The sequence below is a fragment of the Mchenga conophoros genome, linkage group LG19 (genome assembly GCF_057382185.1).
Source record: "Mchenga conophoros isolate Kocher_MC1m ecotype Shallow Benthic linkage group LG19, M_conophoros_male_GT1.1, whole genome shotgun sequence".
In the NCBI taxonomy this organism is placed as follows: domain Eukaryota; kingdom Metazoa; phylum Chordata; class Actinopteri; order Cichliformes; family Cichlidae; genus Mchenga; species Mchenga conophoros.
In genome coordinates this window covers 30221911-30241609 of record NC_140544.1, presented here as the reverse complement: position 1 = coordinate 30241609, position 19699 = coordinate 30221911, and the positions used below count along the sequence as shown (strand labels likewise).

General features: G+C 42.8%; 1 protein-coding gene across 5 annotated transcripts in view; it reads right to left on the bottom strand.

Annotated features, from left to right (window-relative positions):
• The window catches only part of esrrb (estrogen-related receptor beta), a 46943-nt gene that overhangs the window by 13348 nt on the left and 13896 nt on the right, over positions 1-19699 (bottom strand). For 3 of the 5 annotated variants that reach the window (XM_085256342.1, XM_085256337.1, XM_085256340.1), the window contains 4 exons: positions 17034-17443; positions 11312-11437; positions 2339-2449; positions 1692-1853 (listed from right to left, as the gene is read on the bottom strand). In XM_085256342.1, the coding sequence (XP_085112468.1) occupies positions 1692-1853; positions 2339-2449; positions 11312-11437; positions 17034-17430 (796 nt within the window). In that variant the 5' untranslated portion in view covers positions 17431-17443. The remainder of the gene's footprint in view (positions 1-1691; positions 1854-2338; positions 2450-11311; positions 11438-17033; positions 17444-19699) is intronic. The other 2 variants (XM_085256338.1, XM_085256341.1) reach the window with 1 other exon arrangement.

Below are 19699 nucleotides of genomic sequence, written 5' to 3'. Positions count from 1 at the left end.
AACGTGCAGCCAGTGCAGATTATTTAGGGCAAATCAGTTAGTGCAGCTATAGTTCCACGCGCCGGCTCACAGTGGAGCACACAGTCGGGCTTAGTGCTTCAGGTTTTGGGTTAAATGATCATTATCGCCACATTTGGAATGACGAGTCGTCAGCTGCAATCTATGGGGCAAATCCCATTAGCGTTATGAATCTATCCACTGTACAATACGTGTTAGTATAATCTGATTAGCAACGTTTCAACACCACGACACACAAAATCCGAGTAAGCATGTACACATATTAAAATGATGAAGCATTTCAGGGATGCGAGATAAAACCTTTAATACTTGTATATTAGTGTTTTTTAAATAATTGGCTAAAAGGACCATCTATGAAGAAGAAACATTTCTGACTCTGAACAATACAAACTAATGCTCTCTTTATTCTCTCTAAATGCAAGTTTGCACTAGTGACGATTCTTCCTGTCTGTACTCTACAGTCAGCCTGGGAATGCTGTCAATTTTGTGCATGTCTGCGCCACTGGTGTAATTTTTGGGTCACAATGATGAGAGTGTGTTATCGGGTCAGCTGTGATCCAGTCCTGAGTAAGCTCCTTGGTTAAACTCTCAGTCTGCTGACCATGCATGGCCTGTGGGGAGTGATCCAAATGGTTTAGTCGCGTAAGGGACTGGGGCTGAGGCCAGGGGCTGGGACCGTATCCATCTCTAATCTCCTTACTATCAGATCTGTACCTGATTAATACCCTTCTTCTGAGAAGTACTCTAATACCTATCGGTACACAATGCACCACCCCGAGGTCACTAAGAGTCCACTTTGTATCAGTGAAAATAAATAAACTTTTCATGTGTGTGCCATGCGTAGAGTGTGCATATGTGTCAGTGTTGTAATGATGTCGTGCATTTCCTGCATGCTGACAGATGCATGCCTGTCCAAGTTATGCTGATGAGAAGAAGAGTTTATGGCGTTGGCACCGAGGGACACATTGATTTAGTTTGTTACCGCTTTGTCTCTACAGCACTGCAGTGCTACAGAGTTATGGGGGTCGAGCGAAAGATCAAGCGGGAATCTGCTTTAGTTGCCAAAAAAGAACAGCTAAACAACATGTACTCTGTCAAAATCAGAGGAAAAACTCTCGAAGGAAGCAAAATCTCTGCTGATGTGAGGTGGCCTATCCTCAATTCAACAGCCTCTTATAACCTAACACCTCCTCTATCAGAATGTCTATGGGGCAAGGAAGAAACATGATTATGCCCATCAATAATTCAATATGTGTGTGTGCTTGCACTTGTGTGCATTCATGTGTGCATATGTGTGCCTGTGTGTGATATGATGTCTTGTTTGACTGGGCAGGTCCCCAACTTTGCTCTTAATCTCCCCGGTGATTACAACATACAATGGCACCGGGTCTGTGTCCCCCCTTCTCCATTGAATGGAGGGATTTAAAATGCACTCTATTGATTTGTTTCTCGCACAGCGATGTCCATTTTGCACACCCCTCAATCCTCCACGCACCCGGAGGCTGTATGAGCTGCTGTCATTATTAATTATCTACGTGTGAGTGCATGTTTATTTTCACAGAGCAAGTTTAAAACTGGGGGCAAAGAGAGATGAAAGAGGAAAAATAAAACAGTATTGAAAAGGAGCATGCCTTGAAATAAGACAATAAGAGAATATTTTATATGTATTGTACCTGGGATGTGTTTAGCCCAGCCGATTATGACCACCAGCTCACGGTCAGCCAGGTCACAGAGCGTGGTCAGAGCCTTGATGTCACTCTCCGGCATGGTGGGGTCAGGCATGGCATAGATCTTCTCTGGCTCTGCCACCAACAGGTGAGACACTATCTTTGTGACTGGATTGAAGAGGAAGGAGGGTGGGGGTGTCAAAAAAAAGGAGAGGTCAAAGGTTATTTCACTGTAATGCTTAGAGAGGCACACAGATGTGCAACACTGATATGCATGACAACATGACGAAACAGTAGCATGGTGGTCCCACCTTCCCTTTTTTTTGCCTGTGTGTGTGAAGGAAACGCGACATTGTGCAAAGGAAATTTACAGTGTGCAAAAAACATGTGAGACAGGAGTGTCCTCGAGATCTCTCACTCTTTAATATCAGTCATCTGTTCAGAGACTTATCGTAACTCGGCTCCGAGCAGAACAATACGTGGCCTATATTTACGACAAACGAACTCTCAACTGTCCAAACATGCAACATGATGGAGGAACGCGAGTCTGTCCTAGAATTTTATCTCAGTTTTACTTGCTTGCTCGCCTGGTAGAGGAGAGGCAGCGGAAGAAAGAGACAATGGGCTATTGACGGGGGGTGGGGGGTACTCACGAGGCTTTTTGGTGGGAGGAGGGAGCGTCAGGCCCAGGTACGGATTGTTTTCTGTGTCCAACCTCCTCTTGTACTTCTGTCTGCCCCCTCGCACACGGTCCAGACGAACCCCTAAGAAAGAAAAGATAAGACCGCCGTGTAAATTGTGATGAAGTTGTAAAGACAAAAATATAGGATTATGGTTCAAAATTACACCCTCACATATTCTATATTATAATATATTAAAGTAAATGTGAGCTACAGTGCTGGCCTTTAGCTTGTATGTAAGGAATATAAAAGGACTACGTAGAGGTATAAAAATGTGTCCGTGTGTATGAGCATACTTTCAGTGTGTGTGTGTGTGTGTGTGTGTGTCTGTGTGTGTGTGTGTGTGTGTGTGTGTGTCTGTGTGTGTGTGTGTCTGTGTCTGTGTGTGTGTGTGTGGGGATGTGTCAGAGTCGCGGCAGGCTTCCCATATGTGGTCCATGCCTGGCTGGTCTACTGTGACACAGCTGAGCCCAGAGCAGGTCTAAACATATGAATATTTAACGCAGGGTCAATGATCTCACAGACTGGCCCTCTAATTATTTAGCTTTTGGGGTGAGGCAGACTGAATACTAATTAGCTGCCAGCCACTTGCCTCTTTGCTTGTGTGTGTGTGTGTGTGTGTGTGTGTGCTCAGGTGTGTCCTTTTTCAATATCCACAAACAGAAACTTAACCAGCCAACAAGCAAAGACATAGTCACACATACAGTGTACAAAGCATCCACTGTCATACTGCAGATAGATAACTAGGTATTGCTTTCCAATAAAAGACCCTTATTTCACCCCTCTTTCACAGGAGTAGCACCGAGGCCTTATCATCCGCAGCCACACCTAGGGGGCCAGGTTCCACACTGATACTGTAAATGTCAAGCTGGCCTCATCATAACATAAGTTATTTATTATCTCATTATTTGATAAGAATGTTTCTATTAAGATGTCTTTTCTATTCTATTAATTTTCAACATTGTAAACATATTTCATCTGCGCCGTTCTATTCATTTGATGCCACTCGGCAGGTATTTGGCCATTTAATGAAATTGTATGCAAACATTTATATCCTGCATGCCCTTATTTGGAATTGTGTCACTGCCACCGGACAGTCTAAACATACCGGCTATCTTAATCCAGCTGAGAAGGAGAATCTGTTCAATTTACCTTGTATGCATAATGTAACACCACCACCCCCTTACACAGACGTGCAAACAAATTTAATACTAAATGTTGGATGAGGAAAAAGGCTCAATGAAATTCTTGCGGTGGAGGAGGAGTTAATTTGTCAGCCTCCCGTGTCCTTTGAGTGAACAACACCCGCAGCTGGAGCACTTCCTTGATGATTTCATCACTTTATAACAGGGAGGACGGTGTCAAACCTGGGCATTGTGTGGCCACTGCAAATGAGCCTAATACAATTTGCCCATCAGCAAGTGCTCTTGGAGAGGATGAGTTTGGATGTGTCCCATGCGTGGCGATTGGAGGTCGCCCGGTGAACGGATGGGGAAAGGGAAAATCAGATGATGTAAGATAGAAGTGGTGGCCTTCATTTAACAAAGAGGAATTCAGCAGCAGATTTATGCAAAATAGCTGATTTTTATATACAACAGACACAAAGCCCTACTCGCTCTCTGTGTGAATGGGGAGTCCAGTAAGTTGTATTAACATGTAACTATGAAACAAAGATTTTTTTCTACTTATATAAATTATTTGATTCCCTAGAAACACAAATCTGATTAGGACTGTCTTTCAATTTCCTGACACTGACAACCTACTAACCTAATTACCCCCAACTCCCAGCAGAGCCTATCCTTCCCAGTGAGTACCAGGGAATCATCTGACATCAACTACCTGTATTTCATGCACAAGCGTGGATACTTGGTGACAATTTATTTTTTATGTGCATTGTATCAAGCAATCAATTCTGGCAGTGTTGTGGGCTACTGCTTAAAAACTTTCTGCATTAGCTAAAATACCGTTATTCTTGGATGCATGTCCTGTCAAATGTGCTATCACCACTTTCTACAGTTTCTTCCGGCTCTCCAGATGAGCTTGGCTGCTGCCAGGTGGCAACGCTTCTGCTCTCCGTGTTCCTCTCTGCCGGTTGAGTCGTGTGGCTGTGTCAGCCAGCATAAAGCCAACTACGGAGGTAGATGGGTGCCTCTTTTAATTAGAACAGTCCTGGCCATAATTAACAGATGCTGACAGGAATTAAAGCTCCGCACTAACCTGTCTCATTTTACTGTCCAACAGGGCCAGACACAGGCAGAGAGGAAGAGAGAGTGATTAAGAGCAGCCAGACAGATTCATTCACTCATGCTGTCAGGTACTATAGCCAGGACTTTTATAGGGGCCTTTGTGAGGTTCATATGCCCCTTTGGTGACGCTTTAAGCGCTCCGACTCTGGCCAGTCTGTTGTGCTCCCTCCAGAGTAAACAGTAGGTGCGTTATAAATGTGCAAAGCGAGTTGAGTGCCACCTCATCCACAGTCATCTTGCTGTTTTATGGCCCACTACACAGTGCGGCAAGGGTAGCAGCGGGTGAGCTCGGGTATCATCTCTTCAAAGGAGGGTGCTCAGGGAGGGGGCTTTTGGCCAAGGCGGCTGGCATTTGTGCACGGATTAGCACAGGCCTCGAGGTGGGGGCTGGGGCCAGCTGACCTACAGCTCTTCTTTCTCTCCAAAAACAATAATAATCCCCTTCCGAGCACACTCCTACAAAAGGGCCTGTCTTCACTCACTTTATGCGGTAGGGGTCCTTATTTTGAGTCCCTCACCTGTTCTGGGTGTCTCTCCCTGGGGAAAGTGTCAGGATGTCTGGGATGGTTGGCAATGCCAAGGGGGGCTTAGGCGGTCCCTATTTTAGCTGGGAAAATCAGAAGGCCACATGGCAAGGCATGGTGAACCTTGCCTTTCAAGGAAGCCGCCCGCTAAACTGCCGTCAGCACTATTTCAAAGGGCCCTCGTTGCCAGCTTTGCATGCTTCTAAGTGCATCGCAGCATTTTTAATCACGAGTGATGATGAGCAGGGGTAGCGGAAAAATTGTCACGCATTGCCCCCCGTCCTCATCTGCTGACCCCAGAGGCTGCCATAGTGACACCCTTGTCACATACTCCATTTACAGGTTAGCTACAGTATCCCTCGTGAGCTGACATCCTTGCTCGTACTGCTAATTGAAAAGACTAAACGGCACTTAAACCTCACTTCAGAGTCTAAATTAAACTGTTGAAAAAACATTTCAAGTGATGTTTGCCACAGTGGAGGCCTCCTGTTACTTACTTATTTCAATTATAGATCTTAGAAGCAGACTGGATTCATCTTACTGGTGCACACAACTTTGAAGAAATGACGTTTAGTACTTTACTTCACTAAACATTTTTTTTTCCATTTGTATGTTGTGCGTTTTACTATAACTGACTGTTAGAGCTTGTTCTCTGCATGAAAATGTATTGCATATCAGTACTAGGGCTGCCACGATTTGTCGACTAGTCACGATTACGTCGACTATCAAAATCGTCGACGACTGATTTAATAGTCGACGCGTCGTTTGAAGCTTTGTAAGATCGCAAAAGACGCAGGAATAATAGCAGGATTTAAGAGTGTAATAACGGACTGAAACAGAAGATGGCAGCACAGCATGTACAAGGATGCCAGCTGCCGTTAAACCCCGAAGAAGAAGAAGCAGCTGTGTCCCAGAATTCATAGCGCGGTCCAGCTTAGTTTCCAACAATGGCGGTAGCTAGTTAGTTTTAATATTACTCTTATTATTCTTTCTGGGTCACAAAATAAACGTTTAACATATTTTCAGGCGAGAATGTAGCTGTGTAAACCTCAAATATCGGCTCAGTTTATCAGGACACCACATATTTTCAAAAGCGCTCCGACGTTTTCGGAGACGTCTGTTACCCACTAGCTCGATAGCTAGCCGGGGGCTAGGTCACTAGCGCCGTGAGAACACCGGACTCCCGGCAAATTGTTTTCAAACCAGGGGCGGAGCGTGGGGGTGGCTTACTGGGCTTAAGCCCGGGTTGTTTTGTCAGAAGCCCGGGGTCTTTTGGAGTGTAATTTTTTCATAGTTAGATGCCTGGCTGACAACTGTATAAAACAAAAAGTACACACAATATTCGAAGCACATAATGCACACAGTGGGAATTTACGACTGTGCGTGAATCCCCCCTGATATTGGTATGATCCGAGCTCAGGCACTAAGCAACTGAGCGAGGGGGCGGGGCTGCAGCCAGGTGCTCTTGTGCCTGTGAGTGCGCTGTTGGAGTAACGGAGCCAGCCATACTAAGGAGAGCTTAAGTTTGACCAGGTACCAAAGCAAACCATTCATACCGTACAAATGACGGTGAATCACGAAAGATTGATATCAAACTGATCACTTGACCAATATTACGTTACTTGCTCTTCAAGTGAATCAACAAATGGCGAAATGAAAAGCTGAACAAATGCTTTTTTTTTTTTTTTTAATAGAGTCTTATCTTACGTGTGTTTATTTCATATTTTCAGTTCTTACCCTCCCCGACTAAATCGGTTTCAGTTATGTACTGAAATATAAGAATGGACATTAGAGGCTTCTTTCAAAGAAAAAACTCAGGTAAATGTTATTTTATATATTATGCTTTGTATGTTGTTCAGTATATTTCTATGCAAAACAAGAGGGATTTCAGTACACAGCAGGATATTCACATTTGTAACCAGATATTTACATACACTTTAGGGAGAAAACATAAAACATTTTTTCTGTACAACATCAATTTAGAGTAAACTTTTGTTTTAGATAAATATTGAAATATCTTTTGAATTAGTTAAATGTCAGAATAAAGAGAGACAGAGCTTCTATTTTTTATCACTTTCATCAATTTAAGAGTACATATACACTAAGTTTGTTAATTAATAAGAAAACCAGACGATTCCATTCTGAGCTGAAGAAGCTTCTGATAGGTTAGTAGAGTCCATGTGAGTAAACTGGTGGCACAGCTGTGGATGCATATAAGGCAAAACACAGAGCCTGTTTCTTTGACATGGGAAAATTAAGAGATATCAACCAAAACACCAGGAAAAGAATTGTGGAGCTCCATAAGTGTGGCTCAGTTTGAATACAATTTGGTGCCATTTGCAATTAAGAAATACAGATAGTTTCTCTCTTTACTCTTAAAGTTAACAAATATGTTTTTTATATTTATCAATCTAAAAAAATAAACATTTAGTCTGATTTGATGTTACAATTATAAAAGTGTTTTTATCTGAAGAGTTTGTAAATATCTGGTTTCAACTGTATATTTGATGATTGTCAGCACAAAGAGGGAGAGAGAGGAACAGAGAGGGAGAGAGAGGAGACAGGACAGAACAGAGATGAACAAGAGCAGGTGAGACACACATGTTAGTCAAATGGTTGTTTACCAAAAGTATCACCGTATCATAGGTACTCATGTATCTCGTACCTAGTGTTTCTTTTTAGGTTTGTTATTTTTCAAATTCTATATTTATTAAGTTATGCAGGCTTGTTTGCACAACAAGGCTAAATAATTATATAAACTTTTCTCAATCTAAATAGTGTACTTTGGTAGAATTAAAATATAAGTGTAGTGCAGGTCTATGATGATTTTTAGTGCTACTATCATCTAGTTCTGATTCTGGTTCTGTCTTGGTTAAATCCTAAGTAGTCCTGATTTTGAACTCTTGTAGTCCTGTTTTAATTCCGGATCAGTTCTGGGTCTGGTTGAATTGGGGTTTAGTCCTCGTGTCTTGATGCAGCCCTGACCTTGTTCTGCCTTGCTGCTTAATTAAAAAACTAGTTTAAGGTGTCCTGTATATGTGATATCTTTTTTTCCCTATATGAAGTCATTCTTTTTTGAACAAAACTAAAAACAGAGCCAATTAATCTTTCAGTCATTTCTAACCCCCCCCCCAAAAAAGAAAAAAAAATCCACATGCATACTACCCTTCAGGGCTAAGCCCCGGGTGTTTCAAATGTCTGGCTCCGCCTCTGTTTCAAACCCACCGCCGTCTTTCGCGACTCAGGTTAAATATATATGAGTCACTTAGATAAATTAAAAATGTTATTGTTTGGCTTTTTTTAGTATTTTATTTGTTCCTGAGTAAATCGGTTTGGCTGAGATTAAAGTTATAGTTTTCACACAGCTGAATAAACGTCAAGCAGACAGCTGATTATCAGAAGTGTGAGATGCTGGAGAATATACTCCGGTGTCCTGTTATATTTTAGATAGCAAGGAGTTTATTAAACTTTACCGAAACAATCTGCAAATTTCATTAAAATTGAATAAACTATCATCTTGTCTTTATTTTTAGTTAGCACCTTAAAAGCTTAAAGCTGTAAGCTAATGATAGTTATATAAGAGCAGATGCTGCTGGTGCAGTAAGCTGTAGTTTTACGTCCAGTGGATGATGATCTGATTAGTCGACTAATCGCATAAATAATCGGTGACTAGTCGACTATCAAAATAATCGTTTGTGGCAGCCCTAATCAGTACAGACACACTCCTTTGTTCAGCAAATCTTCACAGCTGTCGCACTGCTTCCTTGCAAAACCAGACGATTCCTTTAACACACAGTATTCCAAAATTAGGACAATGGAACAAAAAGCTATTGTCTTTGGTCAATGCTGTGGATGTGCAGATAAAAATATATATTAACTTTACAGAAATGGTCGATTTTCTTGAGCTCTGAGCAGCCAGTAAGACTAGAAAAAGCACTATGTAAAATATACCTGCCCATTCTTACATGTGGAGGCATGTACAGTAGTGTGAGTGTGCGAGAGAAAGGAAGTCGTGGTGGACAGCAACTGCCACTGAATGATGTCAGTCTAATCTCTCAATACTATCTTGTCTTCTCTCTTGCTCTAAGCTCTGATCTGTTTCCATTGATCAGAGGAAAAACCTGTTGCATCTGACATTTGATTAGTCTATTGATCACTTCCTCCTTTACACAGTCAAGGGAAAGTACAGCTACTCAACACAAGGTTCAGGCAGGCCTCCTGTAATCGGACTGCTGATCTTCCAAGACCATTTTCCTTATGCCTCCTATCCGGTTTCCAATATTGAAGTGCCAAATGTGGCTTTAGTGGCTTTGCTTTCACAGGTGTACCCACACAGAACAGAGACGTGAAATCTTAAGTTGTTTTATTTTTTTGTTTAAATCTAGTGAAGGATTTAAACTTATGTTTCTTTGGGGGGTCAGCAATGCACTTTGTTGGGCTATAAAGTTATAATTAGGCAATTTTCCATTGAGACACAATGTGACCTTTCTGCAGTAATGAAAGTAAGTTGCAACCAGAGCCACATGAGCGGTTGCCACCATTTCCTGAGCCGACGGCTTCATTGAGCTTACAGTCGGCACAGACCACGTGTCTCTCTTTCCATTTAGTCTTGGTGACACAGCCCCAAGACAAGAGCTCAAGCAAACGCTCGTTTTCTTGGTCACAGCCAGCATGTTTCATAATTTCGACTGTGACAAAAATCAGTTATATGAGAGGGATCTGTGAACACCAGCACATGACTTTAATCACGCACAGTGACAATAGCTGCCGTGCGGTGATGACAGCCACTATGTAAAGGAGAAGAATTATTCTTATTCTGATAATGTGCTGAGTACACAGAGGAGTGCATTAGAACCTCAGGCTTAGCCGTACTCTGCATATTCAGGTTTTACGCTCATTTTTAGCCTGACCTGACACCAGTCATTCATTTATAGCAACGGCTACATATTTTTGTAGTCTCTTATTCTCCAAGGTGATATATTGGCATAAATTTTTCATCAGATAGTAATGCGATTACTCTGTCATTCTGGCATTGAGGCTTTATCTGGCTGTGCACAGTCCAGCAGATTCTGTTACTGGGTTGGGATCCATACGGGCTACGACTCCGGCTTCAGGTCGCGACTGGGTATGTATGCATCTATAAATCCCCCACTCTCCAATAGAAGAGAATAATGGGATGAATAAAAGCAGAGTATATAAATTTCACGGAGTTTGGCAGAGAATTTAAAAGTGGACGTTTTAACTGGATTTAATTTATCTTCGATTTCGGAGCTCTTATCTGGCAAAGCATTTATACCACCGCCCAACCGTGAGGGATGAAAAAACCTACCCTTCCTGCTTTTATCTGCACTTAAGAGAGAAGCAAAATAAAAATGAGTGAAAACAAAAACAACACTGCTTCCCTCCAGATATTGTCATTTCTATGTTATTTGTCTATCTTTTATTTTATTTTATATTTCAAGCAAACAGCAAATGATAAACTGACAGAAACAGAAAGAGTAAGGGAGGTGAAAACTCACCCACTAGTGCAGTGGGATGAGGGAGAGTGGACAGGTGCCTCCGCTAGAAGAGCAGCCAAGGTTTGTGTCTCGGGGGAGTCAGTCAGTGGGGAAAGGGAGGGGGAGAGAAAACCAGCCAGACAAATCCATCGGAAGCATGTTTAATTGTCACTGAATTCCCTGTTGGCGTGACTTTAAAAAACCATCCGCAGGAAGAGAGCTGAGATGTTCGGAAAACATTTAGTGGATCAATATGCCAGGGAGAGCTGAGACTGTTGCGGGTGTGTGCTCAGGGACCTGGCCTGAGCCTTTCCAAGTGGAATACTGTTACATTTCTATTACTCAGAGGCAGGGATCAAGCTATTCAGCATATTTCTGTCCCCAACTCAACTGCACATTATTTACTGCTGTGTGGATAGGAGGGGGAGGACAAGGGGCTGGGAACTGTTGTGCCGGCCAGCTCGTTTTATGCATTTCTCACTGTGGAAATGCATAAAACGAGCTGCTGCAGGAAAAAATAACATGGGCCTTCTTGGTGGGTCATAAGACATCAGGCACGCGATGATGATGTATTAGACTATTGTTGATCTGATCAATTGTTTTTGTATAAAGTGTGTGCTTCTATGCTACAAGATCTATGCTACATGAGTGTGTAAGAATAATAAAAAATGTTCTTACTCTTCTTACCTTCTTTGAGCATCCCCACTTTGAGGCATTTCATGAAGCGACAAGCCTGACATGATTTGCGTCTCCGTTTTGTGATCTCACATTCATTTGTGGCAGGACAGCTGTATTCTATGTTACCTGTGAAGAAGAAGAAGAAGAAGAAGGAGAAGCACAGCTTAGCACCAATGCCATATTCAAATAACGAGTAGAGTATAAAGTACAAGCATTTTGGACCTGATGCTTAGCTGGGTGCTCCCAGTAAATGCAGAAAACACCATCATTGTGTTTAGATGGTCTATTATATAATAACCACTCTGGTATGGGCACCTGTTAATCATATAGATTCTTACAGAACCAATTTCTATGTGCCCTCCAGTGTGTGGAGTACCTTCTAGTACTGAGGTCCAGAGTCTGAGGAGAGGTGGTGGGGGCAAGGAGTAAAGGGCAAGAGGTTAGGGGTGGAGTGAAATCTAAAACAGTCCTTTAGGACCGTTCAGCAGATGCCACTCTACTGCAACACTAAATTGGTCTCATTAATTCTGTGCATGTCCCCTCCAGGCCCCGGGCGCAGGCCATGTCCCTCTGCGCTCAGAGGGGCCTGCCACTGCTTCAATAGCAGGCTAGAGAGCCAGACACACTGCCCCTGACCACTTTACATAATACTCCTGCAGACCCAAACCTGTTGTTACCACTGTTGCCATTGTTGACTATTTACATAGTGTACAGGCAAGAGGCCTTATGCATTATTCAGCTGCAGCGTCTGATTCCAGGACGGAGCAATGAAAAAGAGTTTCATTGCTACACAATAAAAGCGCCGGTTCCGCACTACTCTAGCATTAGCAATAGGAAGGGCAGGGTATGTGAGGCAGTTCCTCCGCTGCTGCCTGATTCCCTACATTTTACTGCATTCAGGGGTTTTCAATAAAGGGTTTCAGTGTAATGGTTGCTTCGGCCTAGGAATTTGAATTATCCTCATCTTGAGTGGGCTTTTAGCTTGAAGGATTTTGACATTGATATTTTCTAAACTTTTCTTTTAACCTATTGTTTGTCTTTTCCAGTGTAGTGCTGAAATAGATTGACATCTAATGTCAGAATCGAACCTAATCGTTATAATTCCCACAACATAAACATCCTTATCCATTAAAGTGCATCTAAGCAAACAGGACGTAGCAAACGTGCTCTCCACCCACCAACCTCTTCCAAAGGGGGAAGCATTTCCTTGTGTGTGCGCACACCGTCCAGACACATTCACACGCAAGCACATTAGGATTGCACCCCGACGTCCTGAAGCTGCACCCCAGCTCTGACCCTGAGTTCACATTTCTGTACAGAAAGCTGTGTAATATTCCACTGGCATTCCTATGCTAGCCCTCTAACATCCTTTGACAGCTTATGCAATTATGTTAACATTATTGGACAGATCAAGTAGAGGGTCCCAAGATGTTATAAATAATTAGAAATTCCTCTTTATATCTGGGTTAGAAATCATTATGCTAATTCTCCTCTTCTCTTTGGGGTTGGGGTAAATAAATGTGTGAGGCAAGTGGCTGATGAGCTCTGATTGTCTTTCCTCTGTCTGTTTTCTCTGTTGTCATAGCAGAACCAGACCATAATAATCCTATCCCTTTCTCATAATCTGGCAGGAGGCAATCAGTGCCGCCCTGCACAGAAGTTAATCTTCTGAGGCTTTTTTCTGTTTGTGTTTCCATTACACACTAACCAATCTTTAATTTTGATGTAAAGCACTAAATCTAAAAAAAAATATATCTTTCATTTGCATTTCACTAAATTATACAATTAGGAACTTGTGGACCGCACACCACGATATGTTGCAGGGCTTATACAGCACAGCTGACCCTGTGTGGTGATGCTTATGGGTTGTTGTTTTTTTCTTCCTCCTCTCCGTTTCATTTCTCAGGGGATCCCAAGGACACGTGCACAAACCGCACAAACCACACCTGGCACTAACTAAGTTAGCCCTTTGATATCGCACACTCCAGAAACAAAAGCAAACATGCGAGCCCACACTTCTGCGCTACCGTATTCACCCCCCCAGCCGACTCCCCCCCACCCCCACGTTCGTCTGATGTTCTGTCAGAGGGGGCTTCTCATAGCTCAAGGCAGAGTGAGAGGTGGATTAACTCATTTTTCATCCCTACATTTGATTTATATTTAGAACAGGGATTGTTTCAGTGTCAGCACACACGCAACCTTACCAAAGTATCACTTTCTAGCATGACTGCTGCTTCTGACCTGTTATTTTAAGTCAATATAAGTGCAGAAGAAAATGCTAACGGACATAATAAATGAACGTGAATGTAGACAAAAATGTAGCTTTGCAATCATGTTTAAAGCACAAGACTACAGCACGTTACGAGTCCCAAATCTATGGCAGATCTTTTTTATTACACGTAACTCATTATATTAACTGATTGCGTTAAAAGATTTGCTCCCATCAGCAGTTTTGTAAACACAGACGTGAAAAGCATAAAGCTTCAGTTTCACTTGTATGTGGTCATACTCTTAACCTACATTATATCCAAAATAATGGCTAATTAGGTACTGACCCTTAAATAGTCAAAGTGAAATGAAGTCAACTAAAGTTAAAAGATTTAAATATTTAATTTACTTGCATAGACGCCATAACTGAATTATTATCGTCTTTGCTTGAGTTGTCTTCTTAAAAAAATTAATAAAGTATTTTACTGGACTGTAATTCAGCGGACTTAACTGTATTGAGTTATACTGAAATTAACTAAACTGAACTAATATCAGGGCTCAGAGGGTATAAAAGAGAACAGATGGCTGAACGGCTCTAACAGTCTCTTTTGTCTTTTATCTAATAACAAATTGCACTATACTGAACAGGAGTTAAACACAGACGGTGACAACAGATTTAATGGTGTGCTTGTAATAAATGTCATACAACAGATCTGCCGTTCAGAAACGCTGCACAGATACACTGGCTGCTAGAGCGACTGTATGGCAACTTTCATTTTCTAAAACGAAGCGCACTGGCGGGAACCCCTTTAACCCGAGGGCCATGCTCGGGGGTTTATCTGTCTTTAGAGAGGTTATGGTATGGTTACCAATAACATTACAGAGTGAAGGGAGAAGAAAAAGATTTGCCTCCTTCTTCTCTTGATAAGTATCTGTCTCAATCTATTTTATGGCTTTTCAGGACCCATGCCAGGGCACAGAGGGGGAAAGTCAGGTCTTGTAAGTAAATTACAGTAAAATGGCAGGTATTTCTCATCAAAATCTAAACTGACTTTTACAGGCTTACTGTCAAGGTCTGTTACTTCATATAAAAGAGGGCCACTGAGTTCAGTCGGTTTTCAAGCAATTTTGCACTTGGGTTCAAAATGGGAAGAAAACACGGTTCAATAAGACATTTATGCTTTTGATTGGTGGGGCGCGCGAGGTGCAGGGCTGGAGGTATGATTAGGGCGCATTGAGAACAGGGGTATTTCTGGGATGGATGGAGATCTAGGTTGACTTTAATTTGGGTCTGGCCTTGACTAAAGCAACTATCTCCACATATGAGTTCAAGGGGCTTTTAAACTGGATGAATAGGTGGCAGAAGATGGATGTGCCATCCGTGTTTGTTGAAAACGGTAGGGACGTGGCCTTAAAAAAGCACAGGCCATAAGAGAACTGAAGCAGTCTGAAAGGACAGGCGCACACATTTGTGCACACACTCACTGAAAATAATATTTTATTTATATAATAATAATTTAAGCCTGCGTTTTAATAGCATTGTCAAGAATAAGTTGCTAAATCACAGTTACACAAGGTGAGCACAAGGTGATAAAGAAATTGTCGTGTACACGGTTAACATTAACTTCACATGTTTGCCCTAAGTGTTATAGAACAATGTGAGAAAGGGCTGGGAAAGACAGCTCCTTTGTTTTCTTCTCATTAGAGAGGGCCGTCTCACACTCCACCCTTGACTGCCTCGTTATTCCTTTAATTAATCAGTTCTCATCAACGGCACCCTCTCATTCTTTTCAAGGGCTCTACATCCTGCTCTTTACCGCTTCCATTTTCCTCTAGCAATCCTGCATGTGTTTCTTTCATCATTTCGGAAGGATTTTACCGCCCCCCCCCTCCCAAAAAAAAAAAGAGCCCTGCATCCTCTGCCTGGGACCCCTGTCTGATTATTATGCCATTAAGCCTCTCCTCCGCTCCTCTGAAAGAGCAGCAGGCTCCCTCTCCAATCTAAAGAAGTCCTGGGTTTTTTTCCCCTCCTTTCCCTGAAATTACCCGGCGACGCGTGCCTGAGTTTCTAATTGGCATGCCCGTCCCTGGAGACGGCCCCCTCCCTTCTTCCTAATGAAAAGCCTCGGCCTTAATTACACTTTCCAAACGCTGATTGTTATTGACAAAACTCCTGTGGCTCGGACAAACGACGGCAGATTAGCTCCATTACAGGCAGCCCTCCAAGAAGAGAAAGAGAGGGATTTCAAATTGACAATGCAAAGCGAGGGGGGAAAAAAGAGGAGCATTCAATTTTTTCTTTCCATGTACCTTGCTCTTAATTGTTTGGGCCGTTGCTCCACTTAAGACGTCTCATTCTTTTCCGATGCCTCTTTTCTGTCCCATTGTGTCGCCGTCAGTGTACTTTTAGTGAAGGGACAAAAGCCCAGTTATGTTACTTGAGAGAAAATGTTCATCTTTTGTCAATAGACAGGATTGCTGATGGCAGCATGGGTAAACAGGAGGATTTGGCCTAATGCTTTTGTTTGCCTGCAAAAGGTACATAGACTGTCTAAAGCTGATAGGGAAGTAAGGTCCAAAATCAACACCTAGCATCAAGACAGGCAGCCTGCTCTCCATTTAATGCCCGCAATTATTTGCTGCTGAAAAAATTCCCTGAAAGCAGCGGACAAAATGATTGTTTTGTTTCACCTTAACCAAACCCTTAGGTTCATTTGATCTGTTTTATCTAGTTTGTTTTTCACTGAATTTATTCCACGACTAAGCCAGCACAGCTTAGTTCTGGGCAGCTGTGCCTGTTGTGCAAATTTTTTTTTTCTGCTCAACAACATCTTCGTCGCCCTGATTAATCTGGAGCGGAGCGCACAGTTTCACAGTGGGGGGCCTTTCATTGCCTCTCCAATGAGAAGCTGTGATACATCATGCCTTGCAGATAGAACAGTCTCACACTAGTCCCGTCCCCCCCCACACACACACAAGTCAGAACAAGAATAATAAAGCATGCACTCTGCACCCCCCCAAGGCATCTGGACAAACAGCCCCCACCCTCCACCAAATCTGCCCTCTGAGTGATGATATTGCCTCCATCAAACTCCACCCACCATGACAGATGATGTCATAATCTCAACAGTTGCCTCCTCTGTGTTCAAGTCTCCCTCTTTCTCTTTTATTTCAGTTTTATTGTAAAGATTCTTTTCAAAACGCATAATTATTTGTTAATCATTAAAGAGAATTTTATTTTTCTGTTTTGTTTTGTTGAGTTGTGAATAAATTAAAAACAGAGCCTGATATGTTTCTGGAGGCTACTGGTCCCCTGTGGTATGAGGCATCTTCCACACTCCAGTGATTTTTTTTTTTTTACATAGGAAAGTGTTTGGACTGAGTATGTTTCAGTGCTGTTGTGAGGCCAAAGGTGTCTTGTATGGAGGGTGTTTTGGTGTTCTGTGATGCAGCGACATGGGATGAAATATCTTGTATTGAGTGTTTGTCGGGCGGGGTGAAAGAAGAAAAATACCTTGTATTGTCCTTTTAAAAAAGGCTTTGCAGGCCTCACAAGAGGCTACCCCATAGTGATACCCCGAGGCTATATCTCCACAGACCAGGCACAGCCTCTTGGGGAGGGAGTTCAACATGTATTCGCACTTTATGGACGAGTCCTCCATGATGGTGCTGGAGCAGTCGTCATAGCGCTTGCGGCAGGTGCCAGCCCCAAGCCCGCTGGGGGTGAACATAGGAGGAGAGTCCAGGCCGTTCGAGTGGCTGTTCATGGTGCTGACATAGCCGCCGCTGGCGTCCGAGTTGCCGCTGGGGCTGTGGTGGCTGACCGTGTCGATGACCGAGGAAGGACTGGATGGCTCCGTCTTGATGTAGGACCCACAGCTGGAGGGTAGATGCCGGTCATCAGCGGCCATTCTATTCAGCAGCCTGGAAGGGGGTGGGGGGTAGGGTTGATAGGAAAGAGGGTGTGGAGGGTGGAGAAGATGAAGATGATTAGCAGAGGTCTTCGGAGAGCAGTAATGAATCTCATCAACCAGCCAAGTGACAGAAGTGCAGGAGACAGCAAATTATTAGATTATATGGCAATTCAGAACAACTGTAACAGAAATGCTTCTTTCCTTTAACGAGAAATTTGGAGTGAATGGAGTGTGAAAAGATGAGCGCTAACATACTGCTTATTTACAACTACAGAGCAGAACAACTCACTTTCACAGCTTTTACAGTGGAAAAACATGTTTGATTTTCTTTTCACAAAGGAGAGGAAACTGAAAAGAGGACAGATGATAAGTTTCGTGTGGTTGCAGCCTTACGTTTAAAATTGAAATTTAAATATGTAGTCATCTCTGTTTTTTTTAATCTTTCCAACTTGTCTGTCTACACCACTGTGCCCTAACAATCCCTTTACACCAGTCAACCAGGGGGAAGGGAAGTGCTTCATTAGCCACACATTACAGCAGCTGCGAAAGCGCTTCAGAGCAAAAATACACACCAAACACGGCGGCACAAGTCCGTACGCCACACAAACCCAGTGAAAAAAAGGTAGTTGAAAGAGAATAAGAGGAGGAGAGAAAGGGCACTCTGAAGACTTAACACACCCACACACACAGAGCGTGCACACACATCAAAGATGGGGGCATCTCCGTAGTCTAGAGAGCACAGTGGACCTTGGCTTGTCTCCTTGAGTCAGCAGTCAACCAAAAGGAAACATGATGGGAAGATATTGACTTTTTCACTGTCTGCCTAATAACTGTATTTTGGAGTACATGCAATCTGATGCTGTAACGTGTGCAGACTAAAGTGCAGTCTTTTGACTGCGGCCACAAAATCCTCTCTGAAGCCTCTCCTGCCCATATAAATCTACTTCAGTTCAGCTCTATAACCTTTAACTTGAAATTGCACTAAGAGAACAACGAAGAGGGGGAAAAAAACTTATCCTGGACACACTCAACTCGTTTTTCCATCTGCAAATAGAGTGTATTGAAGAGGTGAAGTGGTGGAGGAGATGAATAACTCAATCTGCTGGGGATGCCGTGTAGACACAGTAACCTCTTAGGGTCAAGGCGAGGTCACACACTAACATACGCACACACCCCTATGCATGAGGGTACCACTGAAGGGGTGAAAGGTTACCTGCACTTGCCTACATTAACAAAATTGAGCCTTGCGTGGCTTATGCAAATTCAGTTTCAAGGGTTTCTCATGAGTGGCAGCTAGAAAGCCCAAGTTGTGCTTTAGCACATTAGTTTCATTAGCATATTGCCAACTAACGGTAATGTTTACATATTTGACATGTCAGGTTTACCATCAACACGGGGAGAAGATGCTGTTTCCCACTTGGGCTCCTATCTTTTGGACTGGACTGCTCTCAGAGCACTTCAGAGGAAACAGGAAGCGAGAAGCGTATGCTGTGGTGTCCGCCGTTGGTTGGCCACACTGCTTCTCGCTCTCTGAGGCTGATTTAATTGTGAAGATGGGTGACGGAGGGGTTCAAGCCCAGGGGTCAGTGGGTCAACCTTATTTTCTCACCCTGGATTCCAGGGCCCGTGGAGATGGGGGTCAGCGTGTCAAATTAAATCTCATTCCCGGGTTTCCCCTCCCTGCTGTCATGTATATTCATTGGAGCTCCAGGTGCCTAGCACTTCTGGAAATTCACAAAAAGGTTAACTGCTAAAATAAATAATAAAAATAAAAAAAACGTCCCCTGTTAAAACCGTTGACCTTGTGGAATAAGCTCTTTGCCCGAGCTCTCCTGGAATCCTTCTTGTGATATAAAACCTCTCAAAATATAAAACTGACACACAGCCGCCATCCTGTTTCGCAAAAAGCAATCCAATACATGCTTTATTTCCTCTTTCTTTCACTTACTCTCAATTTAACCAATTCATGCAATAACTGTATAACGGGTGGTTGTTAAGAATTACCGTTTTTTTTTTTAATTACCTGCCTCTACTCTTAAATGGTTTGCAGAAAAAAAAGTGAATCATGTTCATGCCTTTCTAAAATAGATCTCGCCGCTCTTAATAACGAATGCAGATTACATACCCATAAATTAATGCACGCTCTGTGTTCATCTGCTTTATGTTCTCCGTTTCAGGATGGATATGTGCACCTGCGCGACAGGGCACCTGCACTTGGCTTATTAAAGGCTATATATTAAAACATAGGAGCACAAGATGGCTCCAT